This window comes from Protopterus annectens, chromosome 7.part0 (genome assembly GCF_019279795.1).
Source record: "Protopterus annectens isolate FY-2018-M chromosome 7.part0, PAN1.0, whole genome shotgun sequence".
Taxonomy (NCBI): Eukaryota; Metazoa; Chordata; order Ceratodontiformes; family Protopteridae; genus Protopterus; species Protopterus annectens.
The window spans coordinates 856,482,396-856,501,768 of record NC_056739.1 but is presented as its reverse complement, the minus strand read 5'-3'; the positions used below and the strand labels follow the sequence as shown (position 1 = coordinate 856,501,768).

Genomic DNA, 19,373 nt, shown 5'->3' with positions numbered 1-19,373 from the left:
TTTTGAATCTATTGCTGAAACAATGAAAAAAGTATTTTTACAAAAGGATTAATTCCCTTTGTGAACCTGGCCTAATGTGTAGGTTCCCTTCATCCATACTCTGTTTCTGAAATATATTAACCACATAGTCACACCCATGCAAGGGTAAAAAAATACTTGCACTATTACAGTCTTGCAGTACAACAGATAAATGCATAACTACTAATGTCTGCATAATTCAGGGAGCTTGAATAAACAAACTGTATTCCATGAATTACTACTTGGTGAATGACAGATCTTCTGGTAAACAAGTTCCTACCCTGCAGATTTAGTTTGCTCATCACAGAATATAAAAAAATAACTTAAGTGGGGAACACCAGGCATAGGCCTTAATATAGTATGACAAGCTACAATCAACTTTTGTCTTCTCACTACTGTGTGAGTAAATGATTAAATTAAAACCTAACTACGAATAATAATAAAGAACTGCCTAGAAATCTTCTCATACTTTGGCAATGTTTTAAGTTTTTCAGAGTGTAAAACAATCTCAGACCAATTTTAATGCTTGCTTTAATATGTTGATTTTTAAAGCACAACTTTATTAATACACAGCGATTACATAGTATTCCAGCCAGTACAACAAATACATATCTTCTTCTTCTGTCTTTCGGCTTTTCCCGGTTAGGGGTCGCCACAGCGGAACTCCGGTCTGCTAATGATTGGCAGTAGATTTTTATGTGCCGAGTTGCCGGCCCTGACGCACAACCTTCAACGAAAGTACGCCCATTCACGTATGTCTCCACACAGAAAACAGGCTCTAGCTGAGAATCGAACAGGACAACGTCTTACTGTGAGGCGACAATGCTACTGCAGCACCACCACCGCAGTTTAGCACAACAAATACATATACTGATACTAATTGTAATCAATGAAAGTATGCTGAAGACCTCAACCAGTGGATTTATAAAGGTATATGTAAAACAACAGAAACTAGTTTAACATAAGAAAATAAATAAAAGAAATATAATCTAACCAATCCCACAATAAGTATACACAGTCAAAGTTGCATTCATTGCCAAGGTGCTTACCATGTGCATAACTCCCTTAGCTGCGTCCTCTGAGGACCCATCAGAACCCAGGGATTCCCTTTAGATAGCTTTCTTAACAGGATATGTATTTAATCTACAGTAAATATGTTAATAATTTCTTAACTCTGCTCCTGAGTTAGACTGAGAAAATGTAAAATATCTAAATATTTTAATTCTAATTTCAGATAACTGTCTAGGAATGACGACTCTGCATAAAATTCTCTATATATGATGTAGAATACTGTAATCTCTCTAATGGAGAAGAGACCACTTGTTGGAATGAGAGATCAATTCCTGTCTATTCGGTGCTGCCTTGCTTTTAAAGCCAGGTACTTCTGACTGTAAGGAAAGAAGTCTAAAGTAGTGATTGTTAGCTGTCCATGAGCGTACTTAATGTTGTATGTCAAATAATTATACATTTATTTTCTGTACGAATGGAATCAATCCTAAGCTTCAAGCTCAACCCTAAGGACCTGTAAATGTGCTTCTAATAGCTTAGCATGCAGTTCTCAAAATATTTTCCACTCACCCTTATAAACTATAGAAGTCTATATTTCGTATCTTCCCAAAGAGGTGTTGTCATCTGGAGTAGAGTTTCTAATAGATTCTGAGGTTAGATGAATCAACTTATAAATGAACTTATACAGAGGTGTGATCTGAAACAGATATTGGGCAAGTTTTAAAGAAATGTTAACACATAACTCTCGGTTATGAATATTTTATCTGTTCTACAGGAACAACAAATGCAGATAAAATAAAACACAGAGAATGTTCCCAGGAGTTATATCGCATGGTTATCAAAAGTCATCTGCATTCAACAAATAACGTGCCGGTGACTTAGATAAGGTTTTAGAGGTCTTTATTTCAATGCTGCCAAGACAGACTCCAACATCCCTGCAACTCTATAAAAGTATCAAGTGGATTATCAGTACGTGGATGAATAGGTGCAAATGCAATAAATACAAATCAGATGAACAAGCTTCGTATAGGAACAGTATGAATACATGGATAGGGGAAAGAGTGGTGGATGTCAGAAGGGGTATAACAAATGAATAGTTGAATGGGGGAAAAGGGAAATTGACAAGCAGCCATGTATTATTATTAGGGGCTTATCATGAGACTGAACCCCAGATGAGATAAACAACTCAGAATTTTACACAGACATTTCAAAGGTTGTTACATTGGAGAAGGACAAATTAATGCAGCACCTGCTAGGTATACCAAGCAGAAAGAGCAGACACACTAGATGATCTGGAAATTCAAACAGGCAGAAGGGATAAATGAATGGAAGAGGGTACTGGCTATTAAGGAGGACAAAGCTTGGAATTTTGTAATGTGAGGATTAGGAGAAGGAAAATTATTGTTGATATAAATGTTTGGGGTTAAACTAGAAAAATTAGATAACGAGGGAGCAACTAAAAGTAGTCAGTGAGGAAGTACAAAATAAGAGACGGATGGTGGAATAAACATGGGGACAACCTGAGAAAACATTAACAAATTGGGGTAAGGCTACCAAATATGAATAAGCAAAGAAAAGAGGCACAGAAATGCAGGAAATTTACTTACATGCATGTTTACATTAACGTTGCCAGTCAAGATGTATGAACTAGTCTGCTTCATATATATGGTCTAAGCTTAACGTATGCTATCAGATCTTAACCATTCTACCTCCAGAGAACTGATACAGCCACTTTTTAAAAAGTTCAACTGATGAAAGTTAACTATCTGTAGCTAGAATAATGTAAATTTTTCTGGCTATTTTGGTAAGGACTGTACTGGCATATATTTAATAAAACAAGAAAAAAGATGTTATACAACAGATATCCAACAAATATAAAGTGGAACATTGATGACAAAGATCTAGAATTCACGAATAGTACGAAGGTCATCAAAGAAAAAGTGAAAATGCACACCAATGGCCTTTGGTCTTAAAAATGTCTGCTTAAGCAGGCACATTGGATGCAAAACTTAAACTCAATGTTTATGACTGAATCTGCTAAAATGAACAAGACATTTAATAAGTTATGCTTCTTAGGTTTTGAGATACAATAAGACCACACACACACAGAAGCTATAACATGTACAGTAAATGTCTGTGCAGTGTCCTTAATTTTTTCTGAAGTGTTTAATTACTGTCTTGAAATAAATTAAAACTTCTTTGTAACTAATTATGACTTCTTTTTCATTTTATTTTATATTATACTCCAGATTTGCCTACATGTTTACTGTGCGTATGCCTTAGTGGTTCAGTATACTGTGAAGAAACCGACATAGATGCAGTTCCTCCTCTGCCAAAGGAAACTGGCTATCTATATGCACGCTTTAACAGAATCAAAAAGATAAATGCAAAGGATTTCAGTGAAATCAGTAAGTAAATGTATTCTTTTACATGCAGAAACATGTTCATATTATTATGTTTCTTGGTTATGCAAACCTACATCAACCATTGTCGCCCATTTATAGATACAACATATATTGACTGTTAAATTTAATTTAACATATATAGCAATTAAGTTATATGACATGCTCCCCAACATAATTTTTCCAAAATTAGCCCCACAAAACAAATTACACCATAAGCAGAGAGAGGGCAAGTGGCTGCTAGACTCACACAGACAGTTCTCAAGCAGTTATCCACTGGGAAAGCCCATTCTTCTATAACTTCAAGCATTTTTGTAATGGTACATAACAAGTAGGCTACTCATCCCCAGTCTGTAATCCTCTAATTGAGAGGTATGAAAGAACTAAAGTGCTCCATTTCATAAATTTATGTAGGATGGCATTCCTATTGTACACTGCACATAAGAAGGGGCTGATGAGGAGGGATCCCCTATTATACAGCTAATCTCATCTGTCTCCTATTACAAAGAGTACCTCATCTGTAGTATATTATTTCAAGAGCTCTTGAAGCAAGTGAAAAAAACAAAGAAGTTATGTACTCACCATAACGTTCCATGTTGGTAGTCCATCTCACCCTTCATTTTTACATATGGGTTTGGAGCCGAACCTCGGCCCCGACTCGGACGATTTACAAGCTGGAAGACTTCTGGTTGGCTTGTGGCTAAGCAGGTAACCCATGGTGCACCAGTGCCATCCCCAGATCTTGTTTGCTGCTCCCTAGAAACAGAAAAAACCCTAACCAACGAACCAATACTAAAGGGCCACCGACCAAGAATCAAATTATCACCTCCAGATCTTCCAGGATGGGGGCAGGAGAGCTTGTTGGTAAAAATGAAGGGCGAAATGGACTACCAACATGGAACGTTATGGTGAGTACATAACTTCTTTATGTTAGATAGTCCAATCTCACCTTCATTTTTACATATGGGACAGCATCACTAACACTTTATTCGTGGGTGGCTCATTGGAAAATACTCCTGAGCACAGTGGAGCCAAATGATGCTCTACCCCTGGATGCCAAATCCAATTTATAATGTGTAATAAAGGTGTGAGGAGTAGCCCACGTAGCTGCTGCACAAATATGATCAAGTGGTACCCTGGTATGAAAGGCTGCAGAGGTAGACAATGACCTGGTAGAGTGAGCCTTGGTCCTGTGGGGGTAAAGGTCTGCCCTCCGAATTGTAGATGAAGACTATGCAACTAGAAATCCAATTAGACAATGTCACCTTAGAAACTGGTAAGCCCAATCTGGAGTCAGAAAAAGAAATTAATAACTGGTCTGACTTCTGAAATTCTTTGGTCCGTTGTAAATAAAAATGTAGCTTTCTTTGAACATCCAGCTGGTGGAAACGATATTCAGCTGCACTACAGTGATTGGGAAAGAAAACTGGAACCTCAATGGACTGATTTAAGGTGGCATTAGAACAAACTTTGGGAACAAATGAAGGATTGGTACGTAAAGATACCCTGTCTTTATGAAAGATTAAATAAGGTGGCTTAATAGACAGGGTTTGTAGCTCAGATACACGTCTGGCTGACATAATGGCTACTAAAAACACAGTCTTCCAAGACAAATATTTTAAAGAAGATCAGTGAGAAGGTTCAAAAGGAGGGGATGTCAACTTGGACAATACAAAATTTAAGTCCCAAGAAGCCACAGGTTCTTGTAATGGTGGTCTCAAAGTGGCCCCTCTCAAGAAAGTCTTGCATAGCTTATGAGACATAAGGTTGGCATTTGGGGACCTTAAATAAAAATGAGAGATTGTCACCAGCTGTACTTTGATGGTGGCTGTGGCAGATGCCTGCTGAAAACGCTCCAAAAGGAATTCCAGAATCATGGGAATAGGAGCAGTGAAAGGATCCACGTTTATTTTCTGTGCCCAAATAGAAAACCTTTTCCATTTACTGTCATACAGCCTTCTGGTTGAGGGTTTATGCGAGGATAATAGAATATGTGACATTGAGGAAGAAACATCATGAAGCCTGACTAGAGATGGAACTGGAGCAGCCATGCTGTCAATCTGAGGGTGTGGAGAGCGGGATGTAGCGAACCCGACATGTGGGACAATAGATTTGGAACTGGGTGCAGAATCCAAGGATCGTCCAGGAGAAGAGGCTCGAGGAAGGGGAACCACACCTGACGAGGCCAGTAAGGAGAAATAAGGATCAACTTGCTTCCCAGCCAATTGGCTTTCTGAATCATTTTGGAGATAAGAGGGAATGGAGGAAAGGCATACAGAAGTCCCGTGGGCCAATCGTGGACCAGAGTGTCTCTGGAGGTTTCCCCTGGAGGGGGAATCAGGGAAAAATAGCTGCTGCACTTGGCACTGACTGGGCTGGCAAAAAGTTCGCAGCAAGGCTGTCCCCATCTCCGGAAAATCTGTTCCACTACTTCCCGTTTCAGAGACCACTCGTGAGGCAGTAAGATTGCCCGACTTAGCTTGTCAGCTATCATGTTGGTTGTCCCCGGAATGTGTGTTGCCACCAGAAAGCGCTGGGAAGAAATCGCCCATTCCCAAACTCGCATGGCCTCTCGACAGACTGGGTAAGATCTGGTACTGCCCTGTTTGTTGATATACCACACAACCGACATGTTGTCCGACTGCATCACAAACATCCCTGGAGGAAGAAGGTCCTGAAGTGCCTGCAACGTCAGAAGCACCACCCTCATCTCCAGAACACTGATATGCAAATGAGCCTCCTGTTCTTGCCATGAGCCGTGGACAGTCCTGCCAAGATAATGCCCCCCCACCTGACCTGGGAGGCATCCGTGGTCACAGTGGCAACGGATTGGGCAGGAACGAAGGGAGCTCCTGTGAACAAGTGGTTGTGGGCTATCCACCAAAGAAGGTCCTTTTTGCATGCTTCCATCAGCGGGATAGGGTGACTCAGCGGTAGATATTGGAATGACCACTGGAAAGACAGAAGCCACTGGAGGATTTTCATGTGCAACCTGGCTAAAGGTATTAACAAAATGGTTGAGGCCATCGTACTGAGAAGTTGAACCCATTTTGCTTTGACTTTCCGAAGCGGAAGAAGACGCTAAACTTATGAGATGAGGTTTTGTGCTCTTACGGCTGGGAGACGAACTGTCATATCCATTGTGTCTACCTCTGCGCTTATAAAAATCACAGATTGCAAGGGCAGTAAAGCAGATTTTTCCCAGTTTATGTAGATCTCTAGTTGTGCACAAAGTTGAATGGTGGTGTCCCTGTTCTGGATGAGTAGATGCCTGGTGGGGGTGGTCAGGAGCCAGTCGTCCAAATACGGAAACACCTGGAATCCCTGACGTCTCAAGTGAGCTGTCACTACTGCCATGCATTTGGTGAACATCCTGGGGGCTGTGGTGAGACCAAAGGGCAGAGTACAAAACTGATAATGACTTGCTCCCAGCCAGAAGCATAGATATTTCCTTGACACCTTGTCCATTTTTATATGGTAGTAGGTGCCTTGTAGATCCAGAGAGCACATCCAATAGTCTTTCCCTAACAACGGGAGTATAGACTGCAGTGTGACCATCTGAAACTTGTCCTTCTTCACGGATTCGTTTAATCTGCCGATGTCCAAAATTGGCCTCCAGTCTCCAGATCATTTTGGGACTAAAATGAACCAGGAGTAAGTTCCGGATCCTGTCTGGCCTGCTGGGACAGGCTGGATAACTCTTTTTAAAAGCAACTTGTTGATCTCCGTGATTGGATGGAACATCTGGGATCTTTTTGGGAACAAACGGTGGAAGGGAAAAGGGTATGATATAGCCTCTGGTAACAACTCTTTGTACCCACTTGTCTTTGGTGATATTTAGCCAGGCTTCTGAATACAAGGAAATGTAACCCCCAACTGGCCCCAGAGAAATGCAGTCGGGCCCCACATCAGGACCGCTGATAAAGCCGCCCTCGAAAGGAATTACGGCCTTGCTGCTATTGCGGACCGCCCCAGCCTCTAGGGCAACGTCTACCATTTCCTCCTCCTCTGCCTCTGAAGGAGGATTCACTCTGTGTGTCCAGAAAGACCCTTGGGGACATTCAGAACCACATTTGACCTCCCCTTTGACCTTTGGGGTATGGTCGAGAGGGAATGGTAAAACTGACTCACACGGCAGAGAGAGTCTTTCCTTCCTGCTCACACCGAGTGAGTGTTTCTTTCACCTTGGGACCAAACAAAGAGGAACCATCAAACAGGGCATTGGTGAAGGTGGACTTGAACAGCTCCGCAAAATTACACAGGCGCATCCAGGAGTGGCACCTATGGGCAACTCCTGAACCCACGGCTCTGCTTACTCCATCAGCCGCATGGGAGATGAGCCGCATGGAGGAGTTAACTACAGAATCCTATCAGGGACTCCCTCAGGACAAGCACCGTGTATGGAATCTCCTAACTCCTTGAGGAGATTCCACTGCAACCTTTTGAAGTGAGTAAGATAGTTCAGAGATAGAAGTGTAAATGCCGCTGAACTAAATACACACTTCCCAAATTTGTCCATCTGTCGAGACTCCTTGTTTGGCGGATGAACAGAGGAAGAAGTCTCTGCGAACTCCTCCTTCGTGGCCGCCACCACCATGGCATCTACGGGAATGCCCTTAGACAAGAACTCTTTTCTAGGAGGGGCAGACAGAAACTTATTTGGTCACCTGGGGACTAGCTCCACAGCATCAGGAGTATCCCACACCTTCCGACTAACCAGATCCATTAGTTCATCGAAAGGTGGGGACACCCATGAGGCAGAGTGTTGAGACCCGAAAGCCTTCAGGTACACCGACTCCTCATCAGAAGGGTTGACAGTGGGCCAGTCGCACCTCTGCTTAAGGATCTCCAGGATGTCCACAAAGGAGACATCAGAGGACGACTTGGGGGACCCTTCCAACTCCTCGGGGTCAGTGTCTGATGTCAGAGACTCATCCCAGGAGTCAATATGCTTTCTCTTGCATACCCTCTTCCAGGGGGGCTCCTCTTAGGGACATTCTGGGGAAGCCTTGGAAGAGTGGGGGCCACCAGCCAGTGGCTCCTAGGGCTGTGGGTCTCTGCTGTCTCTAGAGAGAGTAGGTGCTGAGACTGAAATGGGTGCCCTGGGGGGGATGTAGGTTGAGACAGCATGCTCCTCATCATCTCGAAAGCTGACCTCTCAGGCTCCTAAGACCTCCCCCACTCCGAAGAGACAAAGGTTGGCACCGGAGCCAAAGCCATCGGCTCCGAGACAGATGCAGGGTCCGAGCTCACCCTGGCGGACGCACCAAGAGGAAGGCTCAGAATGGAAGATTGATTCCAACCCTCCCCATCGGCGTCGACAAAACAGTTTCGGTCCCTGGCCACAACGGACGAAGCAGAGTGTGTCGGGATCAAACTCTGTTCCAATGCAGCAGCAACGGGAGCCTGAACCGAGAGTTCCTAAGCTGGTAACAAGCACTCCGGCTCCAAAAGGCCAACAAGGCTCGGAGGAGGAATAACAGACAAGGGCAAAACTGGATCGAGTGGCTCTGGAATCGACTGGGTCGGAGCCAACAAAAATTTAGGCAGAGCAGACGACTTCAGGTGTATCAGTACTACCCTCTCCACATCTTCTTCCGAAAGGCTCCTGGAAGATCTGGAAGATAAAGTAAGGGATCTCGACCTAGGAGGCACTGGAGACTTGATTAGCAAGGAGACCGGTAGGGATTCTACAGACCAGCTGCGAGCAGTAGAGTTAACTATTTCCGATGATTCAGAAGTTGGCACCGAAGCACCTGTGACCGACTCTGATACCAAGATGTTCTCCTTTGGCTCCGAAGACTTAGGAGTCAAGGAGGAAGATTTTGGTAATTTGGCAGGCAGCTCCGAGACACCAGCCGGTGCCAGAGAAGGCCTTTTTGAAGATTTTTATTTCGACTCCGATCTGGATTTAGTGTACTTGGAGGAAGCCGACGAACTAGATAAAGCTTCCTCAAAGGCTTGTTTCAAAAGACCCTGGAGTATTAGCTTGTTCTTGCTCTCCTGTAAGACTCTAGGAGAGAAAGCATGACAGAACAAGCATGATTCTTGCAAGTGGATGGCCCCCAAGCAATAGACACAGCTACTGTGGCCATTCATTAACATCTTCTGGGAGCATTTCATGCATTTTTTAAACCCAGAGGGTTTAAGCTCCTTGCTATCCGTAGACATTGCAGACACATACGCAAAACCAGAGGGGAGATAGGAAGAGAGAGAATAAAGAGAGAGAATAAATGAGGACTAGGTCCTCTAACAAAATGGGCCTAGTCCTGCAGAAGAGTTACATGAGGACTAGGTCCTCTAAGTTAAACGGGCCTAGCCCGGTGTAACAGAAACTAGGTCTTCTAACTTAAACAGACCAAGTATTTAACACAGACACACACAGAGGTTCAGTCACACAGGAAAAAATTTGAGATGTCAAAAATACAAATTTTTCTGTAACCTACTGAAGGCAGAAACTAGCAACAGCAATCCTATAAATATCACCTTAGCAGATCCCCGCCAAAGACCAGTTAACAGTCAACAGAGACCAAAAGGGTCCCAGCAGTACAAATAAATCAACAGGAGCCCCTGTTGATTAAGAGTGGAAAAAAATGCCAACACTATCGCGCAACCTAGACAAAATGCGCAATGGCGTCTAACTAACTGGCACACACAGCATAGTAATACTACTACAGTCAAAAAAGTCCACAAGGCAACTTAAGCAAAAGCCTATAAGATAGCAACATTAAATAACACTAAATATGCAATATCCACTATGAAAATAAATAATTTGTAAAGGACTTATCCAGAGCCAAGAGAAGCACATCCGAACTTGTCAACGTGCCAAATGAGATCTGGGGATTGCACTGGTGCACCATGGGATACCTGCTTAGCCACAAGCCAACCAGAAGTCTTCCAGCTTGTAAATCGGCAGAGTCGGAGCAGAGGTTCGGCTCTGAACCCATATGTAAAAATGAAGGGGAGATTGGACTACCTAACATTTTATGGATACACCATACTGTCAGGCAAGAAGATGCTGCGGAATTCAAAGGGAAAGGAGCACAGGAGGTTTTAAGGAAGACAAGGCTTTCTAACCCTAATTCATCAGAGATGCACAACTGAGAAACTCAACACTAGTGTCACATACAGAATTGTTACATATCATGGCAGCAGTGATGAGGAAGTTTAGCAGTTTCTCCAACGTGCAGCAACCATGGAATTAGAAAAATAAAGTTCAGGGTTACATGAGATATGCCTCACCCATCAAATAAAAAACAAAAAACAAAAAAAGCAGACACTGTATTCCACACACAATTATTGATGCCGCAGGTTTCAGTAGATTGTGTTTTGTCAGACTGGTGACGAATAGTCGTCATTTATTCCAATGTGCATGCATTGTACTCAGACAGGGCCTGAAACAGGAATGACTTAAAATACTCCTTCATGAAGATGACAATGCAGTCCTGCAATACATTATCAAAAAAATCATAAAATACAGGTCAAAGAGGTACAAGTGTGTGTGAGGCAAATGGATGAATGGGTGGAGTAGAAAAACTGTAGAGAATATACCCACACGGAGGCTAGCTGCAAAAATGAGTCTATCAGATTCCTAATCAGTGGCAAAACTGCAACAGCCAAACAAAGGAATGATCCTCCAGACAATTATGGTGGTTGCTTTACTCCTGCTAGCTACTGACAACTATCATCCTTCCCTACAGTCAACTTCTCACTGAATGGCTCAACTCCTCTGTCAATAACCATTCCAACTGGCAGTCCAAGGGCCCACACGAGAGAGCTAATATCACCAAATATCTCCGGCAGCCTTAAAACCCACCAAATACCTCCCCACTTCCCAAACAGACACTAACCTGATAAATCCAGGGGTTTACAGAATTGTCGTCATTTACACTGATGGCAGGGCGCTCCTTATAATCAGCAAGCTCCAGTCTTGGCGCCGGACATACGCTCTTGAATCACCAGAGGTGCCAGCTATGCCCTTCCATACATGCATGTGAACTTTCTGAACTCCAGTACACACTACTGTGTCAGTAACAGACAGGGCTTTATCCTATGACACAAAGAGGCCGGGCAAAATAATGACTCGAACACAAGTTGCTTTTTCCCCAATGTTTTAATGTGTTCAGACCAAAACAAAAACATCCTTAGCAGTGCAGCAACAGTTCCACAGGCATCATGACAAAAGAGTACACCCACCTTTTTTTTTTTTTTTTTTTTTTTTACTATGAACAATATCAATAGAGAAAAGGACAAGTACACAGGAATATAACAAGGATACATCACAGAGACTAGATGGCTTAATGCTTAAGGTCATCACCTCCCATGCACATGGTACAAGGCTCGATCCTAACCTCCGGCCAATGCCTGTTTGGAGTTTGCATGTTCTCACTGTGTGTCTGTGGGGTTTCTCTCATGTCCGAAAAACATGCTGAGTGTTTCCATCTCAAACTCAACAATGAATGGAGCTGTGGGCAGCAGCACAGACTCTACATTGTGCCCTACAGGGGGAAGAGTTGTACAGACCAAGCACTTTGGGCATCTACTGTAGTGCACAGTATCCTCAAGATAGGAGAACACGGATCACAGACTGCGTGTCGTGGCAGGGCTAGCTACTCGATGGTGTAAAATATGTCTCTAGATGATTCGGTCATGTTTACTAATGTCGCCAAAAATTGGCATGGGTAGTTACTGGTGATAAGTGGGTTGAGGACCCAGCCTACTCTAACCCACGCCAGGGACACTTCCTAATGATAAGAGGGATATACGTTCCCACCATCAAGCCCAGCAGCCCTGGGTCAGTAAGCTACTGGTCGGCCGGTGTCTAGTTGCCCAGCCTGGGTTACCTGGGATAGCTCTGTTGAGCGAAAGCTGGATGTAAAACCAACCAACCTGCCAAATATGAACAGAGAATTGCTACGCTTAATGTGGGTCCACTGACAGGATGCAGGTTGAAAGTGGATGACATGATGATACCGAGGAGACTGGACATCTTATGTATCCAAGAGACTAGATGGAAGGGCAGTGCAGCAAAGCCACTTGGCTTGGGATCCAGACTCTACTACCCAGGTGGGGGACAGGCTAGAAATGGTGTAGGAAATGTGGTGAGAGAGAGGCTTCAGAACGCAGTGAGGGATATCATTAGAATTGATGACAGACTCATGGCAATCAGACTCCAGTGTAATGACAGGGCAGTATTCACAATCTCAGCCTATGCCCCACAGCAGGGTTGTGATAGTGAGGAAAACAGTCCATTCAGACAACAGTTGCAGGACCTACTAGACAAAGCAGGCAGACATGAATTGGTGTTGATAATGGGTGACTTGAATGGACATATTTATTTCAGTTTGATGACCGGGGAGGTCCACTGGGCTCAGGAGCCCATTTTCAGTAGAGGCCCGGGGAGAAAAGCTCCACCTTACATAGTAAACATTAAGATACAACAAATTACAGTAAAAAGATTTAAAAAATACAATTACATTACAAATCAGAGACATGATGTATTACATTGGTTACATAGCATCTGAATCATGGGATGATATGAGTATTTCAATGGTTAAATAATATCAGAGTCTTGTGATGGCAGTATAAGTCTAATTTAAGTGGGGGGAGAAAAGGGAAAATAGACTATTTACATTCATGCATTCATAATAATATTGTTAGATTAAAGACCAACAGAACAGGATATGAGGACTGCCTGAGTCCACATGGGTGGGGCAACAGGAATAAAGGAGGAGAAGCCATTCAAGAATTCTGTCTGGCAAATGGCTTGATAGTAGCCAACACATGGTTCAGAAAGAGAGACAGTAACAAGATCACAGCAAGAGTAGTCAACAGGCAACTCAGGTAAACTTCCTCTTACTAAGGAAAAGGCACTGGCGTCGAATCCATGATTACAAAGTGATCCTCGGTGAAACAGTCAGCCCACAGCATAAACCATTAGTTGCCACAAGCAGTGGTCAAAGAAGACTCTAAGGTCAAAAGAGGCCAGGCTGAAGACCTGGAGGTTGACTGGAGAGAAAGTACAGCAGTTCAAGGAATTACTCAGGGCTGTAGCACCCCAAGAAGAGGAGGTGATAGGTGAAATTGAAGAAGAGTGGCAGCGCCTAAAAACAGCATGTGTTAGGACTACAGAAAAGATAAGTGGCTGAGCCAGGCATGGAAATAAGGTACACAAGGAAAGCTGGTGGTGCAATGCAAAAGTCTAGGAAGTCATCATAGGTTGGTACTAGGCCATCGGCCCTAGGGCCTATACAAGCCTAGCCATAACAGTTCCCTGGATATTTCTTACCACAATATTTACTTCCCCGGACCCCTGCCTAGCAGGGCGACTGACATGATCCCTGGGGTGAATTTCCTATCTCCCATCCAATTGTCAAGGTTCCTTTTGAAGAGGGCCAATGAGGCGCTCTGCTTGACATGTATGGGCAGTCTATTCCAGAGTATGGGGAGTCTCTGGGTCAGGAACCTATCCCTCCAGCATGTTTTGTTCATTGTGATGACAAGGTTTAGATCCCTGGAGCATGTGGCTCTCAGGGATTGGGATTTCTTTAAGTGGAGCATGTCCAACAGCTCAGGGTTTGAGATGGCCTTGTATGTTAAGCAGAGATCTCCTCTGAGTAGACGATATGCCATAGAGTACAGCTGGAGTATTTTTTAGACGGTCAGCATATGGCATCTGCTTTAGGCCTGTGATTCTTTTAGTGAGGTATTTCTGTGGCCTTTCCAGCTGTTGCAGATGTCTTGTGAGGTACATATCAAACGGGCTGTTGTACTCTATAATGGGTTGAATGAGGGATGAGTACAGTGGGACAATGACCACCTTTTTTCTGGATGAAAAGCCCTTAATGATGAGGTGTGCCACATAGAAGGATTTCCTGACTGATTTGGCGATGTGGTTATCGAAGATGAGACCACTGTCCACCTGTGTCCCTAAGTCTCTCATCGCACTTTTGGTGTTTTGTGTACTGCCACCTGTGTGGTAATTCATGGGTACATTTTTTTCCCCAAAGGGGATAACTATACATTTCTTGGCATTAAGCTTGAGCCTATGGCTCTGGCACCAAGCATCTATTTCTGTAAGGCCCTTTTGTAGAATATCCACATAATTTGAGGATTCAATAATGGCTCCCAGTTTGCAGACATCTGCAAACTTTGTTAGCCAGAGTCCCTTAGTGTTGGCCTGTACTTCAGAGAAGTAGATGCCAAACAAGAGCAGTCCCAGGACTGAACCCTGAGGTACTCCACTTGTCTCCAGCTGGATTTGGAGTGGACTACTGTTACAGTCTGGGTTCTGTCAGTAAGCCAGCTGGCAACCCATTGAGTGACGTAGGGATTTATGCCCAGCTTAGTAAGTTTATCTATGATTCCAGAGTGGGGGATGGTGTCGAAGGCCTTGGCGAGGTCCAAATAGGCTGCGTGGACCGCCTTACCCTCGTCCATAGCTCTGGAGACTATTTCGAAGAAGTCATTCAGGTTCAGGAGACAAGATCAGCCCTTCATGAACCCAAACTGGATGGGGTCCAGTGTTTGAAGGTTGCCAATGTCTTTGTTTATAAGTTCCATGATAATGCGTCCCCATCCCCTTGCAGATCAGGCTCGTCAGACTGATGGAACGGGTAAGTTCCTGGGATCCAAGGTAGATCCCCCCTTGTGGAGTGGGATAACTGCAGCTGTGCGCCACTCAGTGGGCTCGAAGCCTGAGGTGAGGCTATGATTAAATATGACACTTAGGTGAGGTGCCAGTTAATTTTGTAGTTCATGTAGTACACAGCCCGGGATGTCATCTGGTCCCATGGATGCTGTATTCTTAGCTTTGGAGAGTGTGGTTTCTACTCGTGTGGCCGTGATTACCGTAATTTGGCAATCTTTTGGTATTGAGATGGGCCCTTTAGGGGGTGAGAGGGGGGTGAAGTTGGCACTAAATCGATCTGCCAGGATATTGGCAATATCCTTGGGATCAGTATATTTAATGCCATTCTGTTGTAGCTCAGAGCAGATCTGAGCATTGCCATTTAGATTCCTGACATAACTATGGAATGCCTTGTGGCTGTCTTTGGAATCTTTGGCAATTTTATTTTCATAACTAGCTTTGGAGGATTTTATGAGGGATCTTAGCTTCTTACTGTGGCTGGTAAGGTAGTTTTTTGCATGCTGGGATTTTCCTCTGCAACAGTTTCTTCCTTCTGTTGTAGTTTGTTTATGGCAGGGGACCACCAGATTGGCTTCCTTTTTTTGGAGGACAGTGTCTTGGTTCTATTTGGGATGGCATGATTCATGCACGAGTGGATGTGCTCGTACAGTGCCTTAGTGTATGATTCAGCAGTCGAACTTTCAGACCCTGTCTGCATGAGTGCCATGACGTTTGTCACTTCTGACTTGAGTAGCATGAAGTTGGCATTGGAGAAGTTTTTTACAAAGGTTTCCTTACTGGGGGGTGGGGGTGGGATGTGGATGTCAATGGTGATTTGCTTATGGTCAGACCTGATCAATGTGTGTGTGTGGGGGGGGGGTGACCACTGGTGGGGAGCATCTATCTCCCATGTTGATAATGACCAGGTCTAGGATATTGGAGCCCCTGGTGGGACAATGGATTAGTTGATCCAGGGTGCTGGAATTTATGAATTCCAAGAACTGTTGGGAAAAGGTGTTGGTACCCGAGTAGTTTTCCCAGTTAATGGCAGGGTAGTTGAAATCACCCAGTATTAGGGTGTTTGGGTGTATCTTAATATTTTACAATATGTTTAGAAAGGTGTAGTGAGAATCTTGGGGCATGGTGGGGGGATCTGTAGCAAGTTACAATTTGGTCTGCAGTCTTACCTAGTGTTAGTTGCATCTGCAGAATTTCAGATGCATTGTGTTCGGCAACTAGCCTGGAGGTGTGAATATGGACAATCCTCCACCTTTAGTGTTTCGGTCTTGGTTTGGTGGCCGAAAAGTGTGGTAAGAGTTGTAGCCTGGTATTGCAAGGGTGCTCTCTGGAGCCTTGAACCAGGTCTCAGTAACTGCACAGATATCTATGTTCTCCATTTTTAGGAGTGCCTCGAGAGAGTGCATTTTGAGGTTTAGACTTCTAGCATTGGGTAACATTACCTTCAGATTTTGCATGCTTGTATCTGTTATGGTGGTGGTTTTGTCCTTTGAACCTTGCCTTAAAAAGGCACTATATGGATGGCAAGAGCTTTAGCCAGTAACCTGAATCCAAGGGGTGAAAGGTGCAGACCATCTCTGGCAAAGCATCGTGGTTTGTTGATCATGTCTTCCCAGGCAGACAGATTCTGGATCCCCTTTGAATGACACCAGACGCTTAGCCAATTATTGAAGTCAATCATTTTGTCCTTATACTGTGGTATCATTCTGGGTGAAGGCAGGATGCTACTCAGGGTTAGGGTCATACCTGCCTGGGCCACATGATCTGAGAGCTCTTCCATGTCTCTTTTCATGTAGTCCAGGGAGGTACGTCTCAAGTCACTCACTCCAACATGGACAATGACAGAGTCGTATTTGTACACTTGTTGTGGAGTGACTTGAGTGTATGCATTATGTGGCGGATCCCGGCACCCGACAGGCAGCTGACAGTAATTTTCTCCTTGTTCAGCCTGGTAAGTGGGACATCAGTGTGCCTGACTATAGAGTCACCAATGACTAAAGTGTTGGGTACATTGTCTTGCCTTAGGGGATGTTGTTGGGTGGCACACTGGTGTTGTGAGCTATGTGTCACTTTGGTTGTGTCTGGTGTTTGCGTTTCAGCTTCGGAGTTCCTTGTTGTTTGGGCAGGTTAATGTTAAGGGCCTCTGCATATGTGGGTTTAGTGTTGCTATGTGGGGGGGTTGATGGTGTGGGTTTTGAAGGGCTATGTGTTGCTTGAGGTGCAGTGCAGGTGTTAACCTTCTCCTCTTGACTGTCTAGCACAATCTTGGCTGGTGAGAGCTTTACTTCCAGTTTGGCTATGTAAGTCCATCTCTCACAGGTTGTAGTGTTGGGTGGTAGGAGGAGAGGGTTGTCTGTGTGCATGAGGCAGTTGCTGCATTGCCCCAGTATGCCCAAATTCACCAGGTGGACATGAGAAATCACCGGAAGCTGACCCTTGGACATGCCTGTTTAGGTACTTTTTTTGTAAAGTACAAGCGCTGTTTTCCCTTACCTTTCAAGGTACTTTGCAATTATAGGCTGTTTAGTGCCTATGATGAATTTCTCCTTATTGACAAGGAGAGTTGAGTGCTTGTATCAGTTTAAGGCTTCCTAGTGCTTTCCAGCAGGTTATAAAGCAAGTGCTAGTCACAGGGGTTCAGATTTTAGTGCTACTACTTAGAAACCAGCTAGTTCTAAAGGGAAATTTGAAGAGCAGACTTTCTGGCACCTGGAATAGTTTAACCGTAGCCCCACAATGCGAAAAATGCACAAACACATGTATTTTTACGCCAGAAACTTGAACGGGATAGAAATCAGCCCAAAAAGGCTAATAAAATTACAATTTCAGAGCTGGAAAAAGTCATCACTACCAAGTTTTGAACCCAGAACCCTGTGCACTACAATCACAGCAACATACCTCTACACCATCTGAACTGGAGTGCAGGAAGAAGTGGGAGATAAAGTCTGGCCAGAACAGGAAGGATTACTGGCTGGCTAATAAAGAAGCTAAGAAAGAAGTTGCAATAGCAAAGAATAGGGCACCAGAGGCACTCTACCAACTTCTCGAAAGTGACTCAGTAAGTGGTACAAAGAAACTATATCAGGTTGCAAGGCAAAGACAGAAAGATAAAGAAGACAGTCAGACACCCTTCATAAGGGATGCCAGCAACAACCTGCTCAGCAGTCCACAGGTCATCAAAGGCAGGTTTTGAATGAAGAAAACCCCATAGAAGCTGTACTGCCCCAGAAACAGCCTACAATGAGAGAAGAACAGGAGCCCATCTTAGAAGCAAGAACAACACTAAAGAAGATGAAGTCAGGGAAAGCAGCAGGGTCAGATGAGGTCACAGCAGAGATGATGATGCTGGGTGAGAGAGGGGAGGAATGGCTCCTGAGGGTACTAATAGTAGTGTGGAAAGAAAGGCATATCCCAGATTACTGGAGAATAAGCATACTCGTGCCAGTGTACAAGAACAAAGGGGACATCCACAACTGTGGGCAGTACAGAGGCATCAAACTCCTATCACATTGCATGAAAGTTCTGGACAGGGTGATTGGTAAATGGATATGCAGAGGAGTGGAATGTAAGATGGGAGAAGAGCAGTTTGGATTCAGATCAGGACGTAGCACAATTGACCCGATGTTTGCACTGAAACAGATACTTGAGAAGAAGCTAGAGATGAGGAGAGAGTCTAACTGGGCATTCCTAGATTTGGAGAAAGCATATGATAAGGCCTCAAGAAAGCTGATCTGGGCAGTACTGCGGTGGTTTGAAGTCCCAGAAACATTGGCAGAATTAGTGCAGGCTATGTACAAGAACCTAGTGACTCCAGTACGAACAGTGTTCGGCCTCACAGAGGGGTTCCTGGTGGGAGTGGGGTGCACACCAGGGTTCAGCTCTGAGCCCACTACTGTTCATACTGATGATGGACTACATTAGCAAACAGGTTGGAGGGGACAGATCAACAAAGCTGCTGTTTGCAGACGATATGGCAGTAAGGCAGACTCTGAGCTAGAACTTCAGCAAAGGACAGGAGAATGGAATCCAAATCTGAAGGCACATGGGATGAAACTAAGCACAGATAAGACAGTGGTAATGGCAGCAAATTGGGGAAATCAGAAGAAGCTGAGAATAGAGATAGAAGGGAAGATAGTGGAACAGGTAAACAGCTTCAAGTATCTGGGTGGGATTGTCGAAGAGAAGGGTAGTCTGAATGAAGAGGTCAAAGCTAGAAACAGAGGGGCTGCAGCCAACTGGCATAGAGTATTAGGTGTAGTCTATGACAGAAGTATGCCAAAGAAGCTAAAAGATAAGGT

At 44.1% G+C, this 19,373-nt stretch overlaps 1 protein-coding gene across 1 annotated transcript in view; it reads left to right on the top strand.

Annotated features, from left to right (window-relative positions):
- OGN (osteoglycin) overlaps positions 1 to 19,373 on the top strand; it is a 259,419-nt gene that overhangs the window by 137,389 nt on the left and 102,657 nt on the right. The window contains exon 3 of the mRNA XM_044077407.1: positions 3,276 to 3,434. Coding sequence (XP_043933342.1) covers positions 3,276 to 3,434 — 159 coding nt within the window. The remainder of the gene's footprint in view (positions 1 to 3,275; positions 3,435 to 19,373) is intronic.